The following is a 27,610-nucleotide window of genomic DNA, read 5'->3' as shown; positions in this document are numbered from 1 at the left end:
AGACCTCACTGTTCAATTCATCCTTCAGGTCCATAAGCCACCCAAATACTCTTCCTATAAATATTATTGTAAATCCAGTATCTGTCTTAAAAATCTATTTTATTGCTTCCAACAAAAAAAATCCTGATAGAATAGTTGCTATTATTAATTTAGGAAGTCTAATTCAACAATTAAGGCATCAATGACTGCACCTGGGCCTCCAACAGAGGAGATAAAGATCTGCTGGGCTCAACTAGGAGTCATTATATATGAATGCAAAATGTATGTGAAAAGGGTAAAAGATGATATTCATGATTATGAAGATATTGGAGTTACATCCATGGCTTCTGAACATGAAGAGGTCATCAAAAATATTCTGGTCATAGACTCTTGAGACTGCATAGGTGCAAGATGAGACAATGGCAATAGCTATAGCTTAAGAGTATGACACAAAAACCAATTCTTTCACTCTACTGCCACCCTCCTTCTACAGATCTTGATCATTTACACAACTTTCACATACCATAATTCATTCAATAGTCTTATTCTCCCATTGAAGAGTCTCAAGAACCATGAAGCATGTAACAATGTTTTATGTCTTATAGAATATATAGAATAATGGAGAACACCCAACCAGGCAATCAATATTAAACACATTTATTTTCTCTTATTCTAATAACAAAATATAGATAAAAGGAGAAAGAAGATGATATGAAGGAAAAATAAAATATGATAAATGACATATTAGTCTATTAGAGGAAGAAAGCATGATTCTTATTAACTCGGACAATTATAACTATTACAAATTTACCTGTGCTTCTGAAACATTATAGTGTCCTGGACCTGGAACAGCTTTCTCAGTGTTAGAAACAACAGTAAAAGTACTGTCTCTGGCAGCCAAAGAAAGGAATGGTGCATAGCCACCTATAAAAGTAAAATCATATCACTGGCAGATAAGATAGGGTCCCAGTGACTTAACAGAAAAAGCATCCAAAATATATAAAATCATTTAGTAACTTCAGTTGTTGAGACTACATTTTCAGAACCAATGGGTACCCTCAGAAGTTGTTGCATTTTTTAAAAAATCTGGTGTAACAGCAGAATGTTTATTAATATATATTAAATAAAAGAACCTACAGAACTGGAATTCCTAAACAACAGAAAAAAATAAATAAAAAACAAAAGTCCTTTTTCTTTTAGGTACATCTGGTTGAGATGAAAATGTCAGTTATGCTTGGCTAATAAAATGTTTTTATCCACAGAAGACCAGTGTTTCATATTCTGGAATAGCACCTACTATTTGTAGAAAATAGCATATATAAAGTTGCAGAGACAGCTTAGATCGAAATAATTTAAAGTGAGTTTACAGCAAGTAATTAATAATGTCTCTTTACTTTGGTACATAGTTGGTACTTGGTAAATATTTCTTGATTACCTGACCCCAAATAAAGATTTACAAATCTAAGATACAAATTTCATTGGAACAAATAATCATAAAATTAGACAAACTTAATAAATTTAGTAGACACACGTAGTCTGCTGAAAGATTTATAAAAAAATTTTAAGAAATGGAAAATGAGTATAGTGTAAGCAACACACATTAAAGAAGTGATGGAAGAGAACAGAGCAACTATCTTCAACAGGTAATAAAAGAGAGAAAGTGAGGCCTCATATTTGTGTGAATCTTAAACACTAAAGGAAGATGTACAATACTGTGAGAATACATGGTATTAATTAGTGTAGTTTAAAATCTTGTTAATCTTGGGGCGCCTGGGTGGCGCAGTCGGTTAAGCGTCCGACTTCAGCCAGGTCACGATCTCGCGGTCCGTGAGTTCGAGCCCCGCGTCGGGCTCTGGGCTGATGGCTCAGAGCCTGGAGCCTGTTTCCGATTCTGTGTCTCCCTCTCTCTCTGCCCCTCCCCCGTTCATGCTCTGTCTCTCTCTGTCCCAAAAATAAATAAAACGTTGAAAAAAAAAAATTTAAAATCTTGTTAATCTTGATTAAAGAAAAATATTTTTAAAACAAGAAATAATGTGTTTATTTTAAAGCCCACATTTATTAAAACACAACTGAAATCAAGAATTATTTGTTATATCACTAAAGAAAAGCAGCAAACCATGAAAGAGAACATGATACAAATTTCCTTCAAAACACACACATAAGCACACACAAACCAAGCCACAGATTATAAAAACATGAACAGTGCACACACCAGAAAATTTCTTCCAAAAGGCAGAAAAACAAGTCCCATAAACAGGAGGAAAATCACTGAAAAGAAACAGATCTATCCGTGAGAAGATGGAATTAACACACAAGAACATTAAAGTATCTATTATAATTATTCTTCATATGTTCAACAAGGTAGAAGAAAGATGAACATGATGAAGAGAGAATTTACAACAAGACCCAAATCAAACTTCTGAAATGAAAAGTACATTCATAGGATTAACAACAAATTTTCTTCTCAACATTTCTTCTCAATTCTTAATCTCTTTAAAAATAAAAAATTTGGGGCGCCTGGGTGGTGCAGTCGGTTAAGCGTCCGACTTCAGCCAGGTCACGATCTCTCGGTCCGGGAGTTCGAGCCACGCGTCAGGCTCTGGGCTGATGGCTCAGAGCCTGGAGCCTGTTTCCGATTCTGTGTCTCCCTCTCTCTCTGCCCCTCCCCCGTTCATGCTCTGTCTCTCTCTGTCCCAAAAAAAATAAACGTTGAAAAAAAAAAAATAAATAAATAAATAAATAAATAATAAAAATAAAAAAATTAATGTTTTATTTTATTTTTGGAGAGAGAACGTGAGCAGAGGAGGGGCAGAGAGAAAGGGAGACACAGAATACCAGCTGTCAGCACAGACCCCGATGAGGGGGCTCAAACCCAAGAATGTGAGATCATGACCTAAGCCAAAGTCAGATACTCAACCCATCGAGCCACCAAGGTGCCCCTAAAAATAACCATTTAAAGCAAAAATAATTTGGAACTTTCCAGAACGCTCACTGAAAAGCGGAGAAGCGGCGGCTGCCCAGCTGCGCCCAGCAACACGTTCCTTCCCGCTCCCCACACCAGCCTCGGCCCCCTCACCGGATGTAGAAAAAGGTAAAAGAAACTACTTACTATGATGTTTTGGGGGTCAAACTCAATGCCACCCAGGAAGAATCAAAAAAGGCTTACAGGAAATTGGCTTTGAAGTACAACCCTGACAAGAAGCCAAATGAAAGAGAGACGTTTAAACAGATTTCTCAAGCTTATGAAGTGCGCTCTGATGCGAAGAGAAGGGAATTATATGACAAAGGAGGAGAAGAGGCAACTAAAGAAGGTGGAGCAGGTGGTGGTTTTGGCTCCCCCACGGACATCTTTAATATGTTTTTTGGAGGAGGAGGAAGGATGCAGAGAGAAAGGAGAGGTAAAAATGTTGTGCATCAGCTCTCTTATGTAACCTTAGAAGATTTATATAATGGTGCAACAAGAAAACTAGCTCTGCAAAAGAATGTGATTTGCAACAAATGTGAAAGCCAAGGTGGTAAGAAAGGAGCGGTAGAATGTTGTCCCAATTGCCCGGGTACTGGAATGCAAATAAGAATTCATCAGATAGGACCTGGAATGGTTCAACAAATTCAGTCTGTGTGCATGGAGTGCCAGGGCCATGGGGAACGGATCAGTCCTAAAGACAGATGTAAAAGCTGCAATGGAAGGAAGATAGTTTGGCAAAAGAAGATTCTAGAAGTTCATATTGACAAAGGCATGAAAGATGGCCAGAAGATAACATTCCATGATGAAGGAGACCAAGAACCTGGACTGGAACCAGGAGATATTATCATTGTTTTAGATCAGAAGGACCATGCTGCTTTTACTAGGCGAGGAGAGGATCTTTTCATGTGTATGCACATACAGCTGGTTGAAGTACTGTGCAGCTTTCAAAAGCCAATATCTACACTTGACAACAGAACCATTGTCATTACCTCTCATCCAGGTCAGATTGTCAAGCATGGAGATATCAAGTGTGTGCTGAATGAAGGCATGCCAATTTATCATAGACCATATGAAAAGCGTTGCTTAATCATCAAATTTAAGGTAAACTTTCCTGAGAATGGCTTTCTCTCTCCTGATAAACTCTCTTTGATGGAAAAACTCCTACCTGAGAAGAAGGAAGTAGAAGAGACTGATGAAATGGACCGGGTAGAACTGGTGGACTTTGATCCAAACCAGGAAAGATGGTGCCATTACAATGGAGAAACATATGAGGATGATGAACATCACCCTAGGGGAGCTGTTCAGTGTCAGACCTCTTAATGGGGCCAGTGAATAACACTGCTGGCATTTTATATGCAGTAGTGAACGAGTGAAGGACTATAATCATAGCTCACTACTTGCTATCGTTTTTGTTTTAATATTCAACTATAGTAGTGTTTTAAACGTTAAATGCAGAATAAAAAATATAAAAGCTCTGAAAAAAATTAAAAAATAAATAAATAAATAAATAAAGCAAAAATAATTTAAGTTACTGTGACATAGCATATATATAGAAGTAAAATATATGACCACAATGGCACAAAAGAGGAGATGGGAGAAATGGAAGCACACTGTTGTAAGACTCATATACTATATGTGAAGTGGTACATTATTATTTGAAGGTAGACTGTGATAGGTTAGACATATATATTTAAACCTCGGAGCAACCGCCACAAAATAAAAAAGTGTAGCTAGTAGGGGCACCTGGGTGACTCAGTCGGTTAAGTATCCGACTTTGGCTTAGGTCATAATCTCAGTTTCATGGGTTCGAGCCCCGTGTGAGGCTCTGTGCTGACACCTCAATGCCTGGAGCCTGCTTTGGATTCTGTGTCTCCCTCTCTTTCTGCCCCTCCTCTGCTTGTGCTCTCTCTCTCTCTCTCTCTCTCTCTCTCTCTCAAAAATAAATGATTAAAAAGAAGAAGAAGAAGAAGTGCAGCTAGTAAAGCAATAGTGGAGATAAAAACAAATTATTTTTAAAAAAATAAACTCATTCAACGAAGGTAGGGAAAAAAGAGAAACAAAGAGCAGATGAGATAAATAGAAAACAAATACCAAGAGAATAAATATAAACACAACAATGTTGACAATTAAATAGAAAAGTTGTAAACACCCCAATTTAAAAGGCAGAGATTGCCAGCTGGATAAAAAAGCAAGACCTGGGGCGCCTGGGTGGCGCAGTCGGTTAAGCGTCCGACTTCAGCCAGGTCACGATCTCGCCGTCCGTGAGTTCGAGCCCCGTGTCGGGCTCTGGGCTGATGGCTCAGAGCCTGGAGCCTGTTTCCGATTCTGTGTCTCCCTCTCTCTCTGCCCCTCCCCCGTTCATGCTCTGTCTCTCTCTGTTCCAAAAATAAATAAACGTTGAAAAAAAAAAAAATTAAAAAAAAAAAAAAAGCAAGACCTAACTCCATGCTGTCTACAGAAAACCCTCATAAAACATAAAGACATGGGGCGACTGGGTGGCGCAGTCGGTTGGGCGTCCGACTTCAGCCAGGTCACGATCTCGCAGTCCCTGAGTTCGAGCCCCGCGTCAGGCTCTGGGCTGATGGCTCAGAGCCTGGAGCCTGTTTCCGATTCTGTGTCTCCCTCTCTCTCTGCCCCTCCCCCGTTCATGCTCTGTCTCTCTCTGTCTCAAAAATAAATAAACGTTGAAAAAAAAAAAAAAACATAAAGACATAAAGAAGTCATAAAACATAAAACATAAAAACATAAAGAAGTTAAAAATAAAATGGAAAATATATACCATGCATCCATGAATCAAAGGAAGCTGGAGGGACTATATTAACATCAGAGCAGATTTTAGAACAAGGAAAACTACAGAGAGACGCTGCTTTCTGACAAAGGGGTCATTTCATCAACAGGATTTAATAATCTGTAAGAAACGCAAGGAAGTGATTGCCATAAAAATCAGAATAGTGCTTACCTGTAGGGAATAGGAAAAGAGATATAATTGAAAGGGAAATTTGGCAATGTTATATCTCTTGAGTATTCACTTTTTGTGCCATACTTTTTATGCAATTTTCAGCATAAGTATTTAATCTCACAAGTTTTTTTTTTTTTATTTAGCTCCATGCAAACATGAGGTAATGTAAGATAGGTATGAAAACAAAAGCTAAGTTCAGACTAGTTCTGAGGCAGCTGTCCTAACACCATGGCAGAGATTCTAACTGAGTCTACCTAAACAAGTGTGAAATTAATTGCAAAATATTGAAATTCATATAAAAATGGGAAAAAACACACAATAGCCCCACATATTGAAGAAAGCCAGTACTCATAAAATCTTCATGGAAGTTTTCCAAAATTAATTATATAGAATCTTTAATCAGTAGGCTAAAAGTTTGTATGAAATATTGAGCTCAAGTAAAACCACAAGAAAATTAAAATGTTTATATTAATTAGCTCCATGAAAGAAAGGACTTTCCTGTTTTATTCATAACTATATACCTAATGTTTACATATACCTAATGTTTAATGTTTACAAGACATAGGACTTTTAGTGCTAAAACCAGAACATTCCCATATAAATCAGGATGGTTGGTCTCCCTATCATAGCACCCTGCATATTAATAAATAAATATAGAATTCAATAGGTGATATTCTAAACTACACCATTACTCATTCATTGAACAGTGAACACTTTATTGTGTGCAGGGAGAGGCAGTGAGGGTACAATAACAAATAAATTAAATCCCTGGCCTCAAGAAGTAGGAAAGCCAGACAAATAAATAATTACACTACAAAGAGTGTTGCCAATAATTAAGATATAAAAATATAGGAGAAGATTCTGGGGAATTAGGGCTGATGGAGTGTGAGGTAACAGGTTTGATTTGTGACATGGATACATTGGCATATGAAGTGCCAATTATGAATAATAAATCAAACTGTCAGGTACAAAGAAGAAATTAGGAATATAGAAGAAGGAAAGATTTGAGAAGAAAGAAATAAGTTCAGTTTGGGAAATACGGAGTTTGAGGCACCAACAGCAGAATATAAATCAAACTGGCATGAAGCAATAAAAGTCAGTACGTTCTGAGAAATAAGGTGGGCAGCATGTGATTAAAGGACAAATTCTATAGCCACAGCTACAGCCACAAAACCAAAAGGTCATTCTTCACACAAAAGCAGTAACTCCTGACTCGATTTCAGCTCAGGTCATAATCCCAGGGCCGTGGGATCAAGCCCAGCTTTGGGCTCCATGCTGAGCATGCAGCCTGCTTAAAATTCTGTTTCTCTCTCTCTCTCTCTCTCTCTCTCTCTCTCTCTCTCTCTCCCCCTCCCTCCCTCCATCCATCCCTCTATCCCTCTCCTTATGCTCTCTCTCTCTCTAAAATAATAAATAAATGAATAAATAAATAAGCAAGCAAGCAATAACTAGATCTTTGAAACATACTCATCTTCAGGAACATCAACATATCCAGTAAACGTATACCTATTGTTTATTTAAACTTAAATACAGATCGCATTTCCTGAGGTTGTCTCCCTAAATTCTGATTGGCTAATAACTCATTATTGGTGGCATAAGCACATAGTTATAAGTACAAAACCATAAACAGCTCATGCTTCTGTGGCAGGTAAAGCTAACCACTCCTCCATCAAAGAAGAAATCTGGGAGCCAGTGTTACCCAGCTTAGATAACTGATATAGAACCAATATAGATAATTAATACACAGCTAACGTATGGTGTCCTTATTATATAAATCAGGTTCAAAAAGCAGTTAAATCCTCCTTAACACAATAATGCCAGGAGCAGTCACATTACTAAAAGAACTATGTTTTTATCATATTTTACTAGGGTGGTTGTCTCTGAGGAAAATTTGCTTTGATGAGACAAAATATGCTTCCCACTTAGAGAAATGAGAGAAAATTAGGAATAGCTCTAATCTGGAATTGGAATATCCATTATCTCTCATATTCATGAAATCAGAGCAGCTCAGTCCTATCCCTGTTAGGCTGTAAAGCCTGGGTTGAAAGAGTCTTTCTGATTCAATGGCCAAAAGCTGGGGCAATGAAGTTTGCAGATTGGGGTGAAAAGAATTTCCTGAGGAAAACGTGAAAATAATACACAAGAGCATTGACCAAGCAGGCTATGGTAAGAGGAAGGGTTAAAGAGAAGAAAGAAAGTTTAGGAATAAAGAGCATTTGCGTCTTTCTTTTGAAGATCTAAGACTCTAAGATCCTCTGCTCTCCTATGATTCAAGGTAACAAGTTAAATAAAGTCCCAACATCTAATATTCCTACATAATATTCTATAAAATCTACATGACCCTTAATTGAAATAACTGTGTATATTTCTGCATAGTCCAGTGCATTACCCCAGAGGGGTAAGGCAGAATAAACCTTGGAAAGGGATAATAGCTCCTTTTTTTTTTTACATTAATTTATTTATTTTAAACGGGGAGGGAGACGGGAGGGGGGGGAGAGAGAGAGAGAGAGAGAGAAAGAGAGAGAGAGAGAGAGAGAGAATCCCAAACAGGTTCCACACTGTCAGTGCAGAGCCCAACCCAGGGCTCAATCCCATCTGTGAGATCATGACCTGAGCCAAAATCAAGAGTCAGATGCTTAACCAACTGAGCCACCCAGATGCCCCTATAATAGCTACTTTGAAATTATTCAGTACAGAAATGGTACCTGTACCTTCTACTGATTATCAGTATGTGGTCACTAAGTATTGCTAAAACAGGGCTCAATAGGATGCAGCTGCTTGGAGTTGCCAAGCATAGAATTTCTTAGTTTATTTTACAAGTCAGAAAGGCACAATTCTACAAAACAGTAAAGGAAGACCCTTGTTGCAACACCGCACTTACTGCTAAGCAGAGTTCACACAAGTCATGTAATGAGTTTTTAACTCTCCTATGTGTAGTTCATTAGACCTTTTTTCTAACTTTATTCCAAGAATTATTGTTTTTTTTTTAATTAAGCCTTTATGTGTTATGCTATTGAGCTAAAAACTGAGAGGTACCAGTAAAGATCATGGTTATTGCCCCCCAAGAAGCTCACATTTTAGTGTGGCAGCCACATAAATTAACAGATAATTAAGATACAGTATCAAAGTGCTATGAAGGAGACATTAAGGAGTCAAAGAATGACCTGAGAAATCGTAATCAGAGAACAATTTCATTTCACCTGAGTCTGAAAGAAAAAGTAGGACTCAGTCAAATGAAAAAGGAAGAAACAGCATAGTGGGCAAAGGTATCAGCAGCTGCAAAAACACGCAGGTGAGTAAGCATGAATTTATAGAAAATGCAAAGTTGGAATTGCTGATATGTATACAGGTCAAGTGTTGGGTGTGGGTGCCTGGAGAGATAATGTGAGAGGCCAGGTCAGGGATGAGACCATGAAGAATCTTATGCACTATGTTAAGTACATCAGATTTTAACCTTAGTGTTAAAAGACCTTTTTTTTTTTTTTTTATCAACTAACATAATTATATCTTAGAAAGATCACTTTAGCCATAAGAGAAAAGTTGGAGATTGAAATAAAGCAAAAAACAGCAATATTTTATTGGTTTAATTCAAAATAGAAATAATGAGGCCTGAACAAAGTCAAGGGTAGTCAAATGAAGAAAGGAGACTAACTTGAGAGACAATAAGAAGATAGAATCAATAGACCTTAATGAGCAATGGGTATGATCAGTCAGAGAAGAAGTCTAGAATAATTTCAAAGTTTAAGGTTTATGACTGATTGACAGGTAATTTTTTTTTTTTTAACGTTTATTTATTTTTGAGACAGAGAGAGACAGAGCATGAACGGGGGAGGGGCAGAGAGAGAGGAAGACACAGAATCGGAAACAGGCTCCAGGCTCTGAGCCATCAGCCCAGAGCCTGACGCGGGGCTCGAACTCACGGACCGCGAGATCGTGACCTGGCTGAAGTCGGACGCTTAACCGACTGTGCCACCCAGGCGCCCCGACAGGTAATTTTTCAAAGACGCTAGAAACGACGGAGAAAATGATGAATATGTGGAGCTTCAGATGTCACAGACCACCCAGATGAAGATGTCCAAAAAATTAATAGTAGTAAGAAGGCCCTAAGATCAGAAAAACGTTCATCTTAGAGATATAAATCACCTATATCTATAAAGACTTTCTTCTGGAAGTCTTCAGAATCAGAATATGGACAGTTCAAGCTATGGATCTGAATGAGAAAGTATACATGAGAAAAGCAACCAGCAAAGGATGGAAAATACACCATATAAACATTTAAAAACATTGAGAAAAATAAAAACCTTTAAAGAGGGCAATGGAGGATTGGTTGCCAAGCGGGGGGGGGGGAATGATTCCCTGATTCAGTGTGTAACAAATGTTTATTAGGTCCTAACCATGAATCCGGCACTGTTTAAAGACAGTGTCAAAATAAGGATTGAAAAGCATCACAGGTATAAGTGTTTTGGGTGGTGGTTGGTAGCTAATATATTGCTAGGGAGTTAATGCTTAGAACAACTCCACTGTATTAAATACAGACATAGGCTCCAAGAAGACTGATACAATATCAGATGCTGAAAAGTAGTAAAATTCAAAATTAAAACAAGGACAAATGAGAAACCTGCACTCCACCCAAAGAAACCTAAATCAACCTAATATCCCAATCTGATCGGTCATATAGAGTAATGGATTCGTTTAAAAATGTATAGTGCAACAACAGAGAAAATGCAGATTAACAAGGGAAAAACTACAGCTTGAATGGTAGTAAACTCCGCAAAATCATCAGATTAGAAAAAAGCAGAAAGCAAATTAGAAATATTTGTTATGGGGGCTCCTGGCTGGCTCAGTTGGAAGAGCATGCAACTCTTGATCTCAGGGTCCTGAGTTCCAGCCCCACCATAGGTGTAAAGGTGACTTTAAATCATATTGCTAAATAGAAATATAAAAGTTAAATCTTACTAAATAAAGTATCTCTTGTTAATGGTAGCAAATGTGTGTCAGGCAGACAGGACTACAAGGAAAAGAAACAGTAGGCAGTAAGAAACACAGAATTTAGAGACTCACATAGTCATCAAGAGTCAGGAAATCAAAATCCCAGATCTAACGTGTACAATTTAAAGTCTGATGGAGACAACCATTGTACCATCATTTGTCCTAGCCATACGATTACTGACTTTGTGAAATAAGACAAATGATGTTAGCAGTTACCGCCTATAAAATAAGGAGAGTATTTTCTCTGCCTAGTTCATGTTTTGTTATACTTATGAAGTGATACCATTATGTTTAAAAGGCACACAGAAGCAGGGCAGGCCGAAAGTGAGGTGCCTGTCACAGAATGCTTGCCTTTCCCTCCTCTTACCTGTTGCCTGCCGCCTCAGGAAAGGTATCTGGTAGGACCCAGGACCCACATGCTCCTCAGTGCTGCCACCTTCAGACAATCTGAGCAAGCGGGGAGCCCGATCATACATAATTGCAGGAGGGAGGGGCGGGGCGGGAGGAACTGCCTCTGAAAAGGGATAAAAACAAGGCGACTAGAGAAGGTGTGCAGTAAAAGGAAGGTTACGACAGTCTGTAGAGGGAACAGCAGAGCTTGAGTAAATGGACGAGCTGCCATAGGGAGCTATCTCCCACCTGCTCATTGGGGTCAGATTTCCCCTAGGCCAAATTCTAGCCCCGTGGAGTGCGACCAGAAATAAGCTATCCTACACAAACATCTATCAGTTCACCAGGCGAGAGGCGAAGCGCTCCGCCAAGAAAGGAGATTAAGTACGCGCCACTCGGTGTGCTTCCGGCCTTCTCTCCGCCCCGGAAGTCTTTGGGAGAGAGAGGTTGAAGCGCTCCTCCAACTCCGCGGCCGAACTCTCCAAGCATGCGTACTGAGACGCGAGCCCCTCCTCCCACAATCCTTCACGTCGGAGCTCACCGCCTACTCAGTCGGAGGGCTGGGCGAACCTTGGATCTCCTTTTGAGGCGCCAAGTGTTTCAGGTCCTGGGCTTGTCGGGAAAACTCTGGAAAACACGTTAGACTAGGTTAGAGCTCACTTGACCATGATCCCTTTCCGCTATAAACCAGTTGGGGCGTCTGGGAAAAGACTACCAAAAACAAATGAAGGAAAAAACCATTCTCTCGAAGCAGAGCCTGGGTTCTGCACGCTCAGCCCCCACTCCCATTCCAAATACATTCGCACCCGCAGAGGGAAAACACCTCTGACTTTACTACACAGATAATCCAAACAATGAAGAGATACTCAGGAAGTGGTGGTGAAAAGAAACGGTTGGAACCCAGGGAGGAAACGAAAAGCTCACCAACTGAAGCAATGCAAAGTTCAGGTAACTGAAAGCTGCTTTTGTTGTCACCTGCCAGTCAAGGGCAACATTGACTCCTTACTCTTATTTGTAAAGCAAAGGCTTGAGAAAACAGTCCATCCTCTCTGAACCAATGAGTCGCTTAAGCTTAGGCAGAAAGAACCTGGCTTCTGCAGATGTCTTAAGAAATCTATGTCAGAAACCACCTTATAAGGTGTCTCAGGCTGGGTTTGGGGGTTTTTTGGTTTGTTTTTTGCTTTTTGTTTTTCCCAGCAAGAATCCTTTCCAGATTCTAATCACCCTTAAAGGCTGAAATAAGTCCTGCCTTGACTACGCCTTGCCCCCAAATGAGTCACAGAACTTTAATTTGTACCTACTACAAATTTGTACAGTTTTTAGATTCTGTAGAGCACGATCTGATGTTCAATTCAGTGGGTCATTTAGTATGACAGTTGTTCCAGAAAGATCAGGATGCTCTCCATAAAAGGATAGATGCTTCCCAAGGATGTATACCTCTTTTTTTTTTCTACTCAACTAGATGAATAATTATTTATTTACTTAAAAAAAACACATACTGGCATGTACTATAGGTTCAGTACTCTGCTGGACTCTGGGGATACAAAGATACAGTAAAGTTCAGCCTCTGGGATTCTGTATGGAATGGAGTAGGGATGTGTATTAGCCATAATATGAGGTGGTGAGATGTATAAAATCAGAAAAAGAAAATATTGCAGGTCTTTGGAAACCACCTCTCTCTACTAAGAAGCTAGATACTGATCAGTGATCCTTTCTCACTGACTTCATTTTTCTCCTTGCATGCTTACAGACCCCCTCATAGTTTTTTAAAAGTTATTTAAACCTTATTTTCCCAAGGTTCCCCAGATACCCACTGAGATCTAGAATACACTTACTATTAGATTTTATGATACAGTATGAAGAAAAAAGTCACAGAGGTAAAAAGAGAAAAACCTATATGCTTTGGAGGATAATCTAGTAGTGCTTTTACATTAGCCTTCTATTGGTGGACATTCCTTAAGGACATCATTTTCCCTTGACCCAAACAAGAGTATAAACCCAGAAAGCAAATTCAGTTTTAGGCCGTCTTTGCATACACATGGTGCAGACTGGCAACCTCTTTCTGGCTGTTCACGTCTACCAGCACCTAGATTACTCTTTCCTTGGACTGATTTGGGTTTGAGATTGGGAATGGAAGTGATAAAGCAGGGTTTATCTGCTTTCTGTCTAATTTGATTTTTGGCCAGTTGAGTCTAACCTAATTTAGACAAAAGGAGTTCTTCATAGAATCTATCCTAGCTCATTCACAGATCTCTAAAGGAGAGTTTGTGACCTTAAGGCCTTTGTACCAGCTAAGAATACAGTGTTTTTCTATCTTTCCTGCCTCCTCACTATACGTTAGTTCCTCAAGGACCTCATAGAAGGATAGCTGATCAATGGCACGACTCTAATGTTACTGGGTCTTGTGGCCAGATCCTATAAAATAACACACCTCTGTATCTAAATGCAGGTACAACCTCTACACTCTTTATAATTTTGTAATACTTGGAGTCTGTCAGAATCTACATTCTTAACATAGTCTTTCTTTAAAAACTTTTTAGTGTGAAAATCCTTCCTGTATTTCCTTGATCACTGTGGCTGTTCTCTCAACCTTTCCCAGCCATTATTTCCCTCTTATGGTTCAATAACAAAAATGATACACCTTATTTGAGATCTGGAAGATCTTTTTAGAGCCTGGGTGGCTAAGTAGGTTAAACGTCCAACTCTTGATTTTGGCTCAGGACAAGATCTCACAGTTTGTGAGTTCAAACACCGCATCAGATTCTGTGCTGACAGGCAGAGCCTCCTTGGGATTCTCTCCCTCTGTCTCTGCCCATCCATCCCCTGCTCATGAGCGCTCTCTCTCTCTCTCTCTCTCTCTCAAGAATAAGTAAATATTTTTTTAAACTTTAAAAAAAAAAAGGAAAATCATCTTTAAATGAGAACAGTAAATATTTTTCATTATCTCTCATTGTGGTAAATATTTCCTGAATAGTTTAGAATGAATATGCTACAGAAAAAAAGAAATATACTAACGCAGAATGCATATAAATTCAAAATAAAGAATTTGGCTCCGCATTTCTCAATTCCTGCAAAAAATACTTTTAATGCTAATTTACTACCCTATACAACTATTTCTATGGTGTTCATGAGAAATGGAACCTATAATTGAACTAAGATTTACTTGACTACAAAATCTGGAGACTTTCCATTCCTCCACATTGGCTACCACTAGAATAAACTTTAAAATGAAGCTTTATTAAATAAAGTTGATTCTTTATCAAATATGTTAACTGCAATGAAGAACTTCATAGTCACCAATTTTTCCTTATAACATTTTGAGGATTAAGTAGATAACAGGTGACATCTGGAGTATTGCATGAGGTATGGGAATTCTGCCTTAAATAGTCTTAAATACCTTATAAATATTATCAAGCTGAGTTGAAACTGATTTCTTAAACCCATTATGACTTAGTTTTTCATTGTTTTGCTTTTTGTAAAAATAAAAATCAAATGATGATAATAAATCACTTAGCATGTATTATACAACTGAATGTATTTGTCAGTGTTAATGAGAGGTCACACTGTAAAATGGTATGCATTCAGGTTAAAATGGTAAAAATTTTTATTTATATAATAAGCTGAAGCTTACAAAGTATATTTTATGTTCAGTATTTTGTTTAATATAAATGTGTTACTCTAAACTACAGACTTTGGGGGGAGGCACGGGGGGAGAGAGCACAAGCAGGGGAGGGGCAGAGAAAGGGGGGGGACAGAGGATCCAGAAGTGGGCTCTGCCTTGACAGGCTGACAGCAGTGAGTCCAATGTAGGGCTGAATTCATGAACATGGAGATCATGACCTGAGCCAAAGTCAGCCACTCAACCAGCTGAGCCACCCAGGTGCCCCTAAACCGCAGACTTAATATGATTCTGAAATTACAACATTTCATGAAATATGTTTTAAAAATTACAGCACGTTATCAGTGATCACCTGATTTTTTCACTTACATTTATTGAGCACCTACTATGTGTTTGCACTGTGTGAAGAACCTTATATAAACAATCTAAATAATTTCTCATATAACTCCTGAGGTAGGTTCTATTAATATCTGTTAATATGGTGACAACCATTACATTTTTCACCCAATATCACATAGTTAATGGATAACAGAGCTAGATTTAAAGCCAGTTTGACTCTAGACCTGTTTTCATAGCCATTATGAGGGAAATGTCCCCAACTGTGCTCTACTATCACACGCAATAATTTTTTTCTCAATTCTTATTTGAGATTGGCTGTATGTTTATTTATTAATATGAAAAAGGAAAGTCCAGAGGTAGTTTTTCAGGAGTGATATAGTGGCTTCTTCATGGCAGGGAACCAGGATGCTCTATTATGCTGTTCCATATCTTGATGTGTGCCTCCCAGTCTGACATGAGCTCATGGTCTAAAAGTTATTTGCTGGAGTTCCAACCATTATAAGCAGCAGGAAGAAAAAATAAAAGTGTACATCCCTCCCTTTCAAGGAGGCCTCCTAGAAGAAATGCAGAAAATATGTGCTTACATTTCACTGGCCCAAACTATGTCAACAGGCACATGTAGATATAAAAGAGACAGGGAAATGTAGCCTATTTCTGGGTTCCAGGTTGTATTTCTCAGGAGAAAGGAGTCAATGTAAAAAGAAACGCCTCAGTTTTTTCCACAATCACCCTCTTGGGGAACTTTCCTCTCCTTTGATGTCCATGGTACCCTACCTTCCAGGTTCTCATTATACTTTATTGTAAGAGCACCTACTGTCTCCTCTAATTTTTGTTTTTCTCTCATCTTTCTTTCTCTCCCATCCTTTTCTTTTTACCTTGGTAATGCTCCATTCTCAAACCATGTATCCTCTTTGAGATTCATGCGTTTCAGGTGCCTGCTCAACATTTAAATATAAGTGATCCACCATCACTTCAAATATTCTCAAATCTTAACTCATTTTTTTCTCTGGAATGCCAGATCATCCTCCTAATCTCTTTTCTGTTCAGAAGAGCAGTATCTTCCCATATGTAAGTCTTAAACTACTTCTTAGACTACTTCTCTTTGTGCTTCCACATCCAAACAAGTGCCAGTTGTATTGTTTTCATCTCTGTGATCTTTCTGAAATCCACCCCTCACTGAATTCTCACTGTTATTTTGTTGATAGGCTTTCTTACTTATTTGTTGTATTCTAACATTTCAACTGGAATCCTTTTCTAATTTCTCTGTTGCAATTGATCCCACACATATAGTTAGATTAATCTTCCTAAGTACAATTTTGAGAATGTCGCTCTCATGCTCAAAACTCTCCTATTGCTATGATGTAAGCTTGGCATTGGGTGTTTCAGACAAGCCAGTCTACTTTCAATTTCTCTATCTTCCAGTATCCCCCATTCATACAAGTTACATATTCAACAAACCTTGCCCTTTTCATCTCTGTGCTTCTATTCAGGACTTTATCCCTGCCTGGAAATGCCCTTCCTTCATTTCTTACTATGAATGGTAAACTCTAGAGAACATCACTTTTTAATTACAACATTTAGATAGCACATTTTTTCTTTTTTTTTAAATTTATACCCAAGTTAGTTAACATATACTATAATAATAATTTCAGGAATAGAATTTAGTGATTCATCACTTACATATAACACCCAGTGCTCATCCCAACTTCTGTCCTCCTTAATGCCCCTCACCCTTTAGCCCTTCCACTTACCCAGCAACCCTCAGTTTGTTCTCTGTATTTAAGGGTCTCTTATGGTTTGTCTCCCTCTCTGTTTTTATATGATTTTTCCCTTGCCTTATGTTCATCTGTTTTGTATCTTAAATTCCACATATGAGTGAAATAATATGATTTGTCTTTCTCTGACTTACTTTGTTTAGCATAATACACTGTAGTTCCATCCACATTGTTGCAAATGGCAATATTTTATTCTTTTTGATTGCCGAGTAATATTTCATTGTATGTGTGTATACATATACATATACATATACATATACATATGTATATGTATATATATATATATATATATATATACCACGTCTTCTTTATCCATTCATCAGTTGATGGACATTTGGGCTCTTTCCATACTTTGGCTTTTGTCAATAGTGCTGCTATAAACATTGGGGTGCATGTGCTCCTTCGAATCAGCACTCCTGTATCCTTTAGATAAATACCTAGTAGTGTAATTGCTGGTTCATAGGGTAATTCTATTTTTAATTTTTTTTTAATTTATATCCAAATTAGCATATAGTACAAAGTGATTTCAGGAGCAGATTCCTTAGTGCCCCTTACCCATTTAGCCCACCCCCTTCCCATAACCCCTCCAGTAACCCTCAGTTTGTTCTCCATATCTATGAGTCTCTTATGTTTTTGTCCCCTCCCTGTTTTTATATTATTTTTGCTTCCTTTCCCTTATGTTCATATGTTCTGTGTCTTAAAGTCCTCATATGAGTGAAGTCATATGATATTTGTCTTTCTCTAAGTTCACTTAGCATAATACCCTCCAGTTCCATCCACGTAGTTGCAAATGGCAAGATTTCATTCTTTTTGATTGCAGAGTAATACTCCATTGTCTGTATATACCACATCTTCTTTATCCATTAATCCATCGATGGAAATTTGGGCTCTTTCCATACTTTGGCTATTGTCTATAGCACCGCTATAAACATTGTGGTGCATGTGTCCCTTCGAAACAGCACACCTGTATCCCTTGGATAAATACCTAGTAATGCAATTGCTGGGTTGTAGGGTAGTTCTATTTTTATTTTTTTGAGGAACCTCCACACTGTTTTCCAGAGTGGCTGGACCAGCTTGAATTCCCATATTTTTAATTTTTTGAAGACCCTCCATACTGTTTTCTAGAGTGGCTGCACCAGTTTGCATTCCCACAAGCAGTGCAAAAGAGATCCTCTTTCTCCTCATCCTTGCCAACATCTGTTGTTGCCTGAGTTGTTAATGTTAACCATTCTGACAGGTGTGAGGTGGTATCTCATTGTGGGTTTGATTTGTATTTCCCTGATGATGAGTGATGTTGAGCAGTTTTTCATGTGTCTGTTAGCCATCTGGATGTCTTCTTTGGAAAAGTGTCTATTCATGTCTTTTGCCCATTTCTTCACTGGATTATTTGCTTTTTGGGTGTTGAGTTTGATAAGTTCTTTATAGATTCTAGATACTAACCCTTTATCAGATATGTCATTTGCAAATATCTTCTCCCATTCCATCAGTTGTCTTTTAGTTTTGCTGATAGTTTCCTTCACTGTGCAGAAGCTTTTTATCTTAATGAGGTCCCAATAGTTCATTTTTGCTTTTGTTTCCCTTCCCTCTGGAGACATGTCAAGTAAGAAGTTGCTGTGGCCCAGGTCAAAGAGGTCGTTACCTGTTTTCTCCTCTAGGATTTTGACGGCTTCCTGTCTTACGTTTAGGCCTTTCATCCATTTTGGGTTTATTTTTGTATATGGTATAAGAAAGTGGTCCAGGTTCATTCTTCTGCATGTTGCTGTTCAGTTTTCCCAACACCATTTGCTGAAGAGACTGTCTTTATTCCATTGGATATTCTTTCCTGCTTTGTCAAAGATTAGTTGGCCATATGTTTGTAGGTCCATTTCTGGGTTCTCTGTTCTGTTCCACTGATCTATGTGTCTCTTTTGTGCCAGTACCTTAATGTCTTGATGATTACAGCTTTGTAATACACCTTGAAGTACGGAATTGTGACGCTTCCAGCTTTGGTTTTCTTTCTCAAGATTGCTTTGGCTATTCGGGGTCATTTCTGGTTCCATACCAATTTTAGGATTGTTTGTTCTAGCTCTGTGAAGAATGCTTGTGTTATTTTGATAGGGATTGCAGTGAATATGTAGATTGCTTTGGGTAGTATTGACATTTTAAAAGTATTTGTTCTTCCAATCAATGAGTATGGAATGTTTTTCCGTTTCTTTGTGGCTTCTTCAATTTCTTTCATAAGCTTTCTATAGTTTTCAGTATATAGATATTTCACCTCTTTGTTTAGTTTTATTCCTAGTTATTCTGTGGTTATTGGTGCAATTGTAAATGGAATTGAAATCTGAATTTTTTTCTCATGCTTCATTATTGGTATATAGAAATGCAACCACTTTCTGTACATTGATTTTATATCCTGCGACTTTGCTGAATTCATGTCTCAGTTCTAAAAGTTTTTTGGTGGAGTCTTTGGGGTTTTCCATATGGAATATCATGTCATCTGCGAAGAGTGAAAGTTTGACTTCCTCCTTGCTGATTTGGATGCCTTTTATTTCTCTGTGTTGTCTGAATGCTGAGGCTAGGACTTCCAACACTATGTTGAATAGCAATGGTGAGAATGGACATTCCTATTGTGTTCCTGACCTTAGGGGGAAAGCTCTCAGGTTTTCCCCATTGAGGATGATATTAGCAGTTGGTCTTTCATATATGATCTTTATGATCTTGAGGTATGATCCTTCTATCCCTACACTCTTGAGGGTTTTTATCCAGAAAGGATGTTGTATTTTGTCAAATACTTATTGTGATGTATCCCATTGATTGATATGCAGATATTGGACCAGCCCTGCATCCCAGGAATAAATCCCACTTGATCATGGTGAATAATTCTTTTAATGTATTGTTAGATCCAGTTTGCTAGTATCTTGTCGAGAATTTGCATCCATCTCTATCAGGGAAATTGGTCTATTGTTCTCTTAATTTTTATTGCGGTCTTTGTCTGGTTTTGTAATTAAGGTAAATGCTGGCCTCATATAGAATGGGTTTGGAAGTTTTACTTCCATTTCTATCTTTTGGAACAGCTTCCAAAAAATAGGTCTCAACTCTTCTTTAAATATTTGGTAGAATTCTCCCTGGAAAGCCATCGGCCCTGGCCTCTTGTTTGTCAAGATTTTTGATTACTAATTCTGTTTCTGTACTGGTTATGGGTGTGTTCAAATTTTCTACTTCTTCCTGTTTCAGTTTTGGTAGTCTATATATTTCTAGGAATTTGTCCATTTCTTCCAGATTGCCCAATTTGTTGGCATATAATTGCTCATAACATTCTCTTATTATTGTTTGTTTTTCTGCAGTGTTGGTTGTGATATCTCCTCTTTCATTAGTGATTTTATTTATTTGGGTCCTTTCCTTTTTCTTTTTGATCATACTGGCTGGGTAGATCAAATTTTGTTAATTCTTTCAAAGGGCCAGCTCTTGGTTTCATTGATCTGTTCTACTGTTTGTTTGTTTTGGGGGGGGGGTTGTTTTTTGTTTTTTGTTTTTTTAATTTCAATAGCTTTGATTTCTGCTGGTTTGGGATTTTATTTGCTGTTCTTTTTCCACCTTTTTAAGGTGTAAGGTTAAGTTGTGTATCTGAGACCTTTCCTCCTTCTTTAGGAAGGCCTGGATTGCTATATACTTCCCTCTTATGACCACGTTTGCTGCATCCCAGAGGTTTGGGGCTATGGTGTTATCATTTTCATTGGCTGCCATGTACTTTTTAATTTCCCCTTTAACATTTTGGCTAACTCATTCATTCTTTAATAGGATGTTCTTTAGTCTCCACGTATTCATGGTCTCTCTAAATGTTTTCTTGTGCTTATTTTGAGTTTCACAGCATTGTTGTCTGAAAATATACACAGTATGATCTGGATCTTTTTGTACCTATTGAGGGCTGGTTTTCTTGTGATTAATTGACATATATTTGGGCATTTCCACGTTGGGGGCATAAATATTTACAATTATTATATCCTTGTTGATTTTCTGCTTAGATGATCTGTACCCTTCTTCAACACCCTTTCCCTTTCTCTGTCCTCTTTCCGCAAAAACAACTCCCTATCCTCCATGGCTACATAACACATTTTAAAGAGTACATTTTTAATATTTGTTGAACTTTTTAAAAAGGATAGTAAAATATAAAATGAAACACCAGCAAAGAAATATTGCTTTGATACTAGCTTAGTATTTTAAATTTAATGAGAACCAAAATTTTTAAATGTTATAAAACAACAAAGGATTAATGGCTACTCCTTGAGAAAAAGAATGGACCATGTTTATCATAAGTATTCATCTCCTAAAAGTTTTAACAGACAACCACATTTGCTGATAGTTTCTGTTGCTTTTTAAAAAGTATTATTTGGGAGACCTGAGTGGCTCAGTAGGTTAAATATCAGACTCTTGATTTCAGCCAGGTCACGATCATGGTTCATGAGATCAAGTCCCACGTCAGACTCTGCAGACAGTGCAGAGTCTGCTTGGGATTATTTCTCTCCCTCTCTCTCTGCTCTCCCCTGTTCTCTCTCTCTCTCTCTCTCTCTCTCTCTCTCTCTCTCTCAAAAATAAATAAATAAATAAATAAATAAACAAACAAATATATTTTTTTAATTTTTTTTTCAACGTTTTATTTATTTTTGGGACAGAGAGAGACAGAGCATGAACGGGGGAGGGGCAGAGAGAGAGGGAGACACAGAATCGGAAACAGGCTCCAGGCTCTGAGCCATCAGCCCAGAGCCCGATGCGGGGCTCGAACTCACGGACCGCGAGATCGTGACCTGGCTGAAGTCGGAAGCTCAACCGACTGCGCCACCCAGGCGCCCCTATTTTTTTAAAGCAGGCATAAATACCAGATGAAAATGATAGCTAAGTCTCATGTAACCTAAAAAAATGATAATTCCGGGGCGCCTGGGTGGCGCAGTCGGTTAAGCGTCCGACTTCAGCCAGGTCACGATCTCGCGGTCCGTGAGTTCGAGCCCCGCGTCAGGCTCTGGGCTGATGGCTCAGAGCCTGGAGCCTGTTTCTGATTCTGTGTCTCCCTCTCTCTCTGCCCCTCCCCGGTTCATGCTCTGTCTCTCTCTGTCCCAAAAATAAATAAACGTTGAAAAAAAAAAAAAAATTTAAAAAAAAAAAAAAAAAAAATGATAATTCCAATATTACTTAAAATATTCCATATTATAGATAAAGATAGAGCTTCTCATTTTACTTCATGAAACCAGTATAACTTTAATATCAAAAGGTGATCAAGATTCTACCAAAAAAAGAATAATATAGGTAATCTCTATAATATATATGTAAAAATTTTAGTGAAATAATAGCAAATGGGGCACCTGGGTGGATCAGTTGGTTAAGCGTCTGACTCTTGATATCAGCTCACATCATGATCTCACAGTTCATAAATTTGAGCCCAAGTCGGGCTCTGCACTTACAGTGCAAAATTATCAGCGAAATTAATATATGCTCATATCAAGAGATGCAAAAAAGGCGTTTGACAAAATCAAAGGACAATTTCTAATAAAAATTCTTCATGTATTGGAAATTGAAGGATATTATTTTAATATAATAAAGAATACTTAAAAATTAGAAACAGAAAATATTAAATAGCAAAACACTAGAACTATTCCAATTGAAATTAAAAAACAGATGTTTCTATCAAAATCATTAATAATGAATACAATAAAACAAAGTAAATAATGTATTAAATTGGAAAATATATTTTTGCCTTTGTTGTGATCAGATAACAAAATGACACAGGAAAATGTATTAAAATTACCCTAGAATTAATAAGAGAAATAAGTAAAGTGACCGGGTTCAAGTAAAATATATAAAAACCAGTAATTTTTTAATCTATACTAATAAGTAACTAAAAAGGAAATTATAAAAAAAATCATTTGCAATAATGAAAAAATTATATACATAGAATTATGCAATAGGAAACTCATAGAACCTAAATACAGAAGATGTAAACAATGGAAAGATACCAAAGTTAAATGGGAAGACAATATCATAAAAATATCAATTAGGCTATTGGCCTAAAAATAGACAAATAGATCAAAAGAACTAAAGAAAAATTCCAGAAATGTTTTCCAATTTATGTAGCCATTTAATATAAGACAAATGTATTTTAAGTGAGAAACAAATGAACTCCTTAATAAATTCTGCTGACACAAATGACTACCCAATTTAAACGACAGTAGAATTCACCCCTATATTTCACATTTAAAAAATAGTTTCCAGTTGGAACAATATAGAGAAGATTTGAATGGCCCCTGTGCTAGGATGGCATAAAAATCCATGAAGCATTCCGTATTTGGGGCCATTAAGGAGGGCACTAATTGTGATGAGCACTGGGTGTTATACATAAGTGACGAATCAGTAAATACTACTGCTGAAACCAATACTACACTACACGCTATATGTTAACTAACTTGAATTTAAATACAATCTTAGAAGAAAAAAATAATAATAATTTCCAGATTTTTTAAGATGTAAATGTAAAACATGGAACATTAAAATTCATGTGTAAAAATCTAGAAAATTATATGTATGGGCAAGGGAGAGCTTAACCCCTAGAGACAAAAACTTAGAGAAAAGATAGTCCTTATATGACAATATCAAAATTTAAAAGGAAATGCATATCAGAATGAAGTGAAATACTACTTTTTTTAGTCATCATAATGACAAAGATTTAAAAGACCAATGAAATATTTTCTGGGAAGATGCAAGAAAATATAATTTCATAATGGATAAATGTGAACTATTGCTTTTTTGTAAAGCTATCTGTGAATATGCCATAGATATCCCATAAAACTTAAATACTATATCATAAAATGATATACATACATACATTTATCCATATATTTAAACAAACTTTGTACTGTGTAAAAAGTAAACAACAATAAAAAATGAAATACCTATTAATGAAGGGAATGACTGAATCATGTCACCATAAAATACTATGCAGACATTTTAAACATTGAATTAAAGTCATTGCAGTTAGTTGGCATGATTTCCATCAGGTATTGTTAAGAAGAACAAGATTCAGACAAATGTGAGACATCATTTTTCTAAAACCAAGAATTACCCCACCCCCCAAAACCACTGTACATGTTAAACGTATATGTGCTTGTATATTTATGTATATGATTAAGCATGGAGTAAATATGAAAGGATGCATATTTGGACATGAATAGATTACCTAAGTTGGGGAGAAAATGTGGGCCAAGGAGGGGAAGAATAAGGAAGGAATAAATATCACATTTATTCATTGTTTATAAAATAAGAGAAATGCTTCAGGATTATTTAATAAAATTTAATATGTGAAACTTTGGTTGAAAGAGACAAAATGGGGGGGGGGGGGAACAGGCAGAACTGTGAAATGTTTATATTGTTTTAATGCCATGAATGAGGTAAAGCAAGAACATGGTGAAAGGTAAATCAGGTCATATTTCCAGTAAAGGTTGTAACACACATGCATATACCATTTGGGCTCATTTGGGAAATATGTATCTTCCCACTTGATTCAAATGATACCTTGATGAGAAAAATCCAATGCCAAATGAGGTAAAGAGTAATCGGAGGCAGAGCCATATGCGGTCTTGTGAGGTCCATCATGGGGAAAGATGTGGAGAGGCAGTTGGAGAGGTTTTACCACAAAAATGTTGGGTCATGAAGGAAATTAAGTTATGTAAAAATGGGTTAAGTAAGTTTGCATACTGAGGAGTTTCTCAGGAAGGGACAGATAACATGTTTCTATTACCAACTTTGTCCAAAATCAGTCTGCATAATAAATCACCTGCCTGAAAAGCAGTGGCAACTGCTTGCTCATTCTTCTGTTGTTAACTCTGGAAATTGGGTTTGAGATCCAGACAGATGCTGCAACCTGATCCTTAGATTGCTTTCCCTGTCCTTATCATGGGTTACTCTGGGTTGGGTCCTCCTATAATGGATAGTTCCAGTTAACAGTTTACTGATCATATGCTTTTAATGGTGAGAAAATAAGGCACACAAATAACAAATGCAATACTTTTGTTTAAAAAAGTGTGAGTAACATGGCAAGGTATTTAACTTTTTCTTCAAGAAAGTAAAATGAAGACAAAATGAAAAGTCTTTTAAACTGTGATGTGTGCTTTTTAAAGATTACAAATCAGTAAATTTGACACTTGTCATCATTTAAATTCAGTACATTAAAAATGGAAACTACATGGTAGTGAGGTACAAATCTCATCTGGCTCAACTTATAAATTGTTGATAAAAAATTTAAGAATATATTTACATGGCATTTTAAAAAGCCTACTGTCTTGCATAATAGTCCCAAAGGAGCTTATTATAGTTTTAGAAGATTCTCCATTATTAGAATTCTGTTTCAGCATTGTACAGTGTTTTACTAAATATATGTATCTATATTCTTCTGTTATGTAGACCATATTAAATTGATTTGCAGTTCTCATTCATTAAGTCTTCTGACTAAAATCTCATACTCTAAAAATAATTACCTTAAATATTATCAGCCTTAAAAAGGATGGAAACCCTGTCACACGCTTATGACATGGATGAAACTTGAGGATGTTATGCTAAGTGAAATAAGACAGTCACAAAAAGACAAATACTATATGATACCACTTATATGAGGTATTTAAGTAGTCAAATTCATAGAAACAGAAAGAAGAATGGTGGCTGCCAGGAGCTGGTAAAGGAGGAAATGGGGAGTTGTTTAATGGATACAGAGATCCATTTGGAAAGATGAAAAAGCTCTGGAGATACCTTGCACAACAACATGAATACACTTAATACTGAACAATAGTTCATTACTTAAACTACTTAACACTAAAAAATAGTTAAGATGGTAACTTTTATGTGTTTTTTTACCATGATTAAAAATAAAAAATAAGGTTATGATCTTAAAATACACAAGTGTTTATGAAATTTCAGATGTGTTTGATGAAATATACTTTCTTCTCATGGTTGTAATATAAAAGATTTGTTGGTAACATGTCTTTACCTGGGTGAAGGAAAATTCTACTAAAGCCCAGTAAATAAGGTAACAAGTATTTATTAATTCCTTGTTATAAACAAGATATTGAGAGGTATACAACACATTTTTGTAGATACATAGATAGATGATATAGATATGGGTATAGATATAGGTACAGTAGTTGGTGCAAATCCTAAAAACGTTAATAAGTGGCAATTCAAGATACAAAAATGTCAAGAAAATAATAGAAGTCACAAGATGGTGCATGGTCAGTAGTTAAGGGAAGGTTACTAGATAAAAGAAATCTTTAGCCTAATTGAACTGGCTGAATAACTAACACAAGTGATATGCATATGTCCCACATATACAGTAGATAGTTGAAGACATTTTTCCTAACATATTTGTGGTTAAAAGGAACTGATATTCATTATGTCACATTTTATACAACTATTTGATAAGGTATCTGAATTTATCTTTCTTTGCTTCCTCCTCTACTTTTTTTTTTTAGCATATGAAAATTAAGTCTCCAAAAGTAATCCAGTAATTCCAAACTCACACAAACCCAAACCTGGATAAATGTGACTCCAAAACTTTCTGTCAAATTAATTTCAGCTACTAGGACATTAAAATATAATCTTTCATTTTTCTGCCTTCTCCCTCACATTTCCCCCTGTTTATTCTAATATACCTCAGGCACCTCTTTTCCCCTCTTATCAAAACACAAGCACACAAACCCACACACAACTCTGCTTACCCCAGTTCTTGGGATAGAGCCTGAGGTGGCAACATAATCAGATAGGAAAAGTAAAGGAGAGAAGAATCTTCAGGCCCCATTCTTGAAGGTCATCCCATTCGCCACCAACTACCAAGAATCTCATTATCTAGTGGTCTTTTAGTCAGTCTTCTTATTCCTCCTCTCCACTAATACACACACTTCACAGAGAATGTTATAATAGGTGTGGTAAACATATCTTAGGAAATCCTTGGAATGACCACACCAATTCCTAGGTATTTGCTAGAATTCTTTCCTGTGCCCGGAGTACACTCTTCCAGTAACATGTGTCCTAACTTTATTTTCATTTTTGCACTCATTTTTATCTGTAATATGTAGGGGTTGGAAAATGATTTCTAGACTCATTTTTTAATCTGTAATATTTAAGATTCTGGAAACTGAAATTTTTTTAAAAAACAAGTTTTTTCAAAAAGGGCACTAGATGGCACAATTTTACCAATTTATGCTAATAAAGTCATTCATCCTCGTATTAATTCACAAATAAAATAATTTCATTTTATAAATAGTTACATGTAAATAATTTAATAGGAAACCTGTCTAACAATAAAGAGAAAAGTTCTTGACAATATAATATTTCCAATATACCATGTTTTATGGCCTTATTTATGAACATAGCAAGCAGAATTCTAGCATTGGATGAATAATTTAAGTAACCCAGAGAGAACAGCCATCTCTATAGTGAAATACACCAAAAACCTATGGATGTTTAACATTCATGTCTATCAAATGTACATTTTTATAGTATTACTAATATATAATAAAACACTATAATATAGTAAAGTGGACTGATGATTCCACTGACTTTGAATGCTTAAAATCAGATGC

At 36.8% G+C, this 27,610-nt stretch overlaps 1 protein-coding gene, 1 long non-coding RNA gene and 1 other non-coding gene across 3 annotated transcripts in view; all 3 read left to right on the top strand.

Annotated features, from left to right (window-relative positions):
* The first annotated feature begins 181 nt into the window (after positions 1-181).
* LOC123596424 (dnaJ homolog subfamily A member 1-like) lies at positions 182-4,419 on the top strand. Its single transcript, XM_045474935.1, has 2 exons — positions 182-358; positions 3,065-4,419. Exons 1-2 carry the CDS (start codon positions 182-184, stop codon positions 4,262-4,264), a joined length of 1,377 nt encoding a protein of 458 aa, XP_045330891.1. The 3' UTR covers positions 4,265-4,419.
* Positions 4,420-11,818: 7,399 nt separating this feature from the next.
* Positions 11,819-27,610, top strand: part of LOC123595081 — a 30,824-nt gene continuing 15,032 nt past the window's right edge. The window contains exons 1-2 of the long non-coding RNA XR_006711029.1: positions 11,819-11,930; positions 12,125-12,230. This is a non-coding gene — a long non-coding RNA (uncharacterized LOC123595081). The remainder of the gene's footprint in view (positions 11,931-12,124; positions 12,231-27,610) is intronic.
* LOC123596581 lies at positions 23,228-23,332 on the top strand. Its single transcript, XR_006711753.1, has one exon. It is a non-coding gene; the product is annotated as a U6 spliceosomal RNA (small nuclear RNA).

The sequence above is a fragment of the Leopardus geoffroyi genome, chromosome B1, assembly GCF_018350155.1.
Source record: "Leopardus geoffroyi isolate Oge1 chromosome B1, O.geoffroyi_Oge1_pat1.0, whole genome shotgun sequence".
NCBI lineage: Eukaryota > Metazoa > Chordata > Mammalia > Carnivora > Felidae > Leopardus > Leopardus geoffroyi.
Note: the sequence above shows the minus strand (reverse complement) of the source record. Positions and strands in the feature narration are given on the sequence as shown.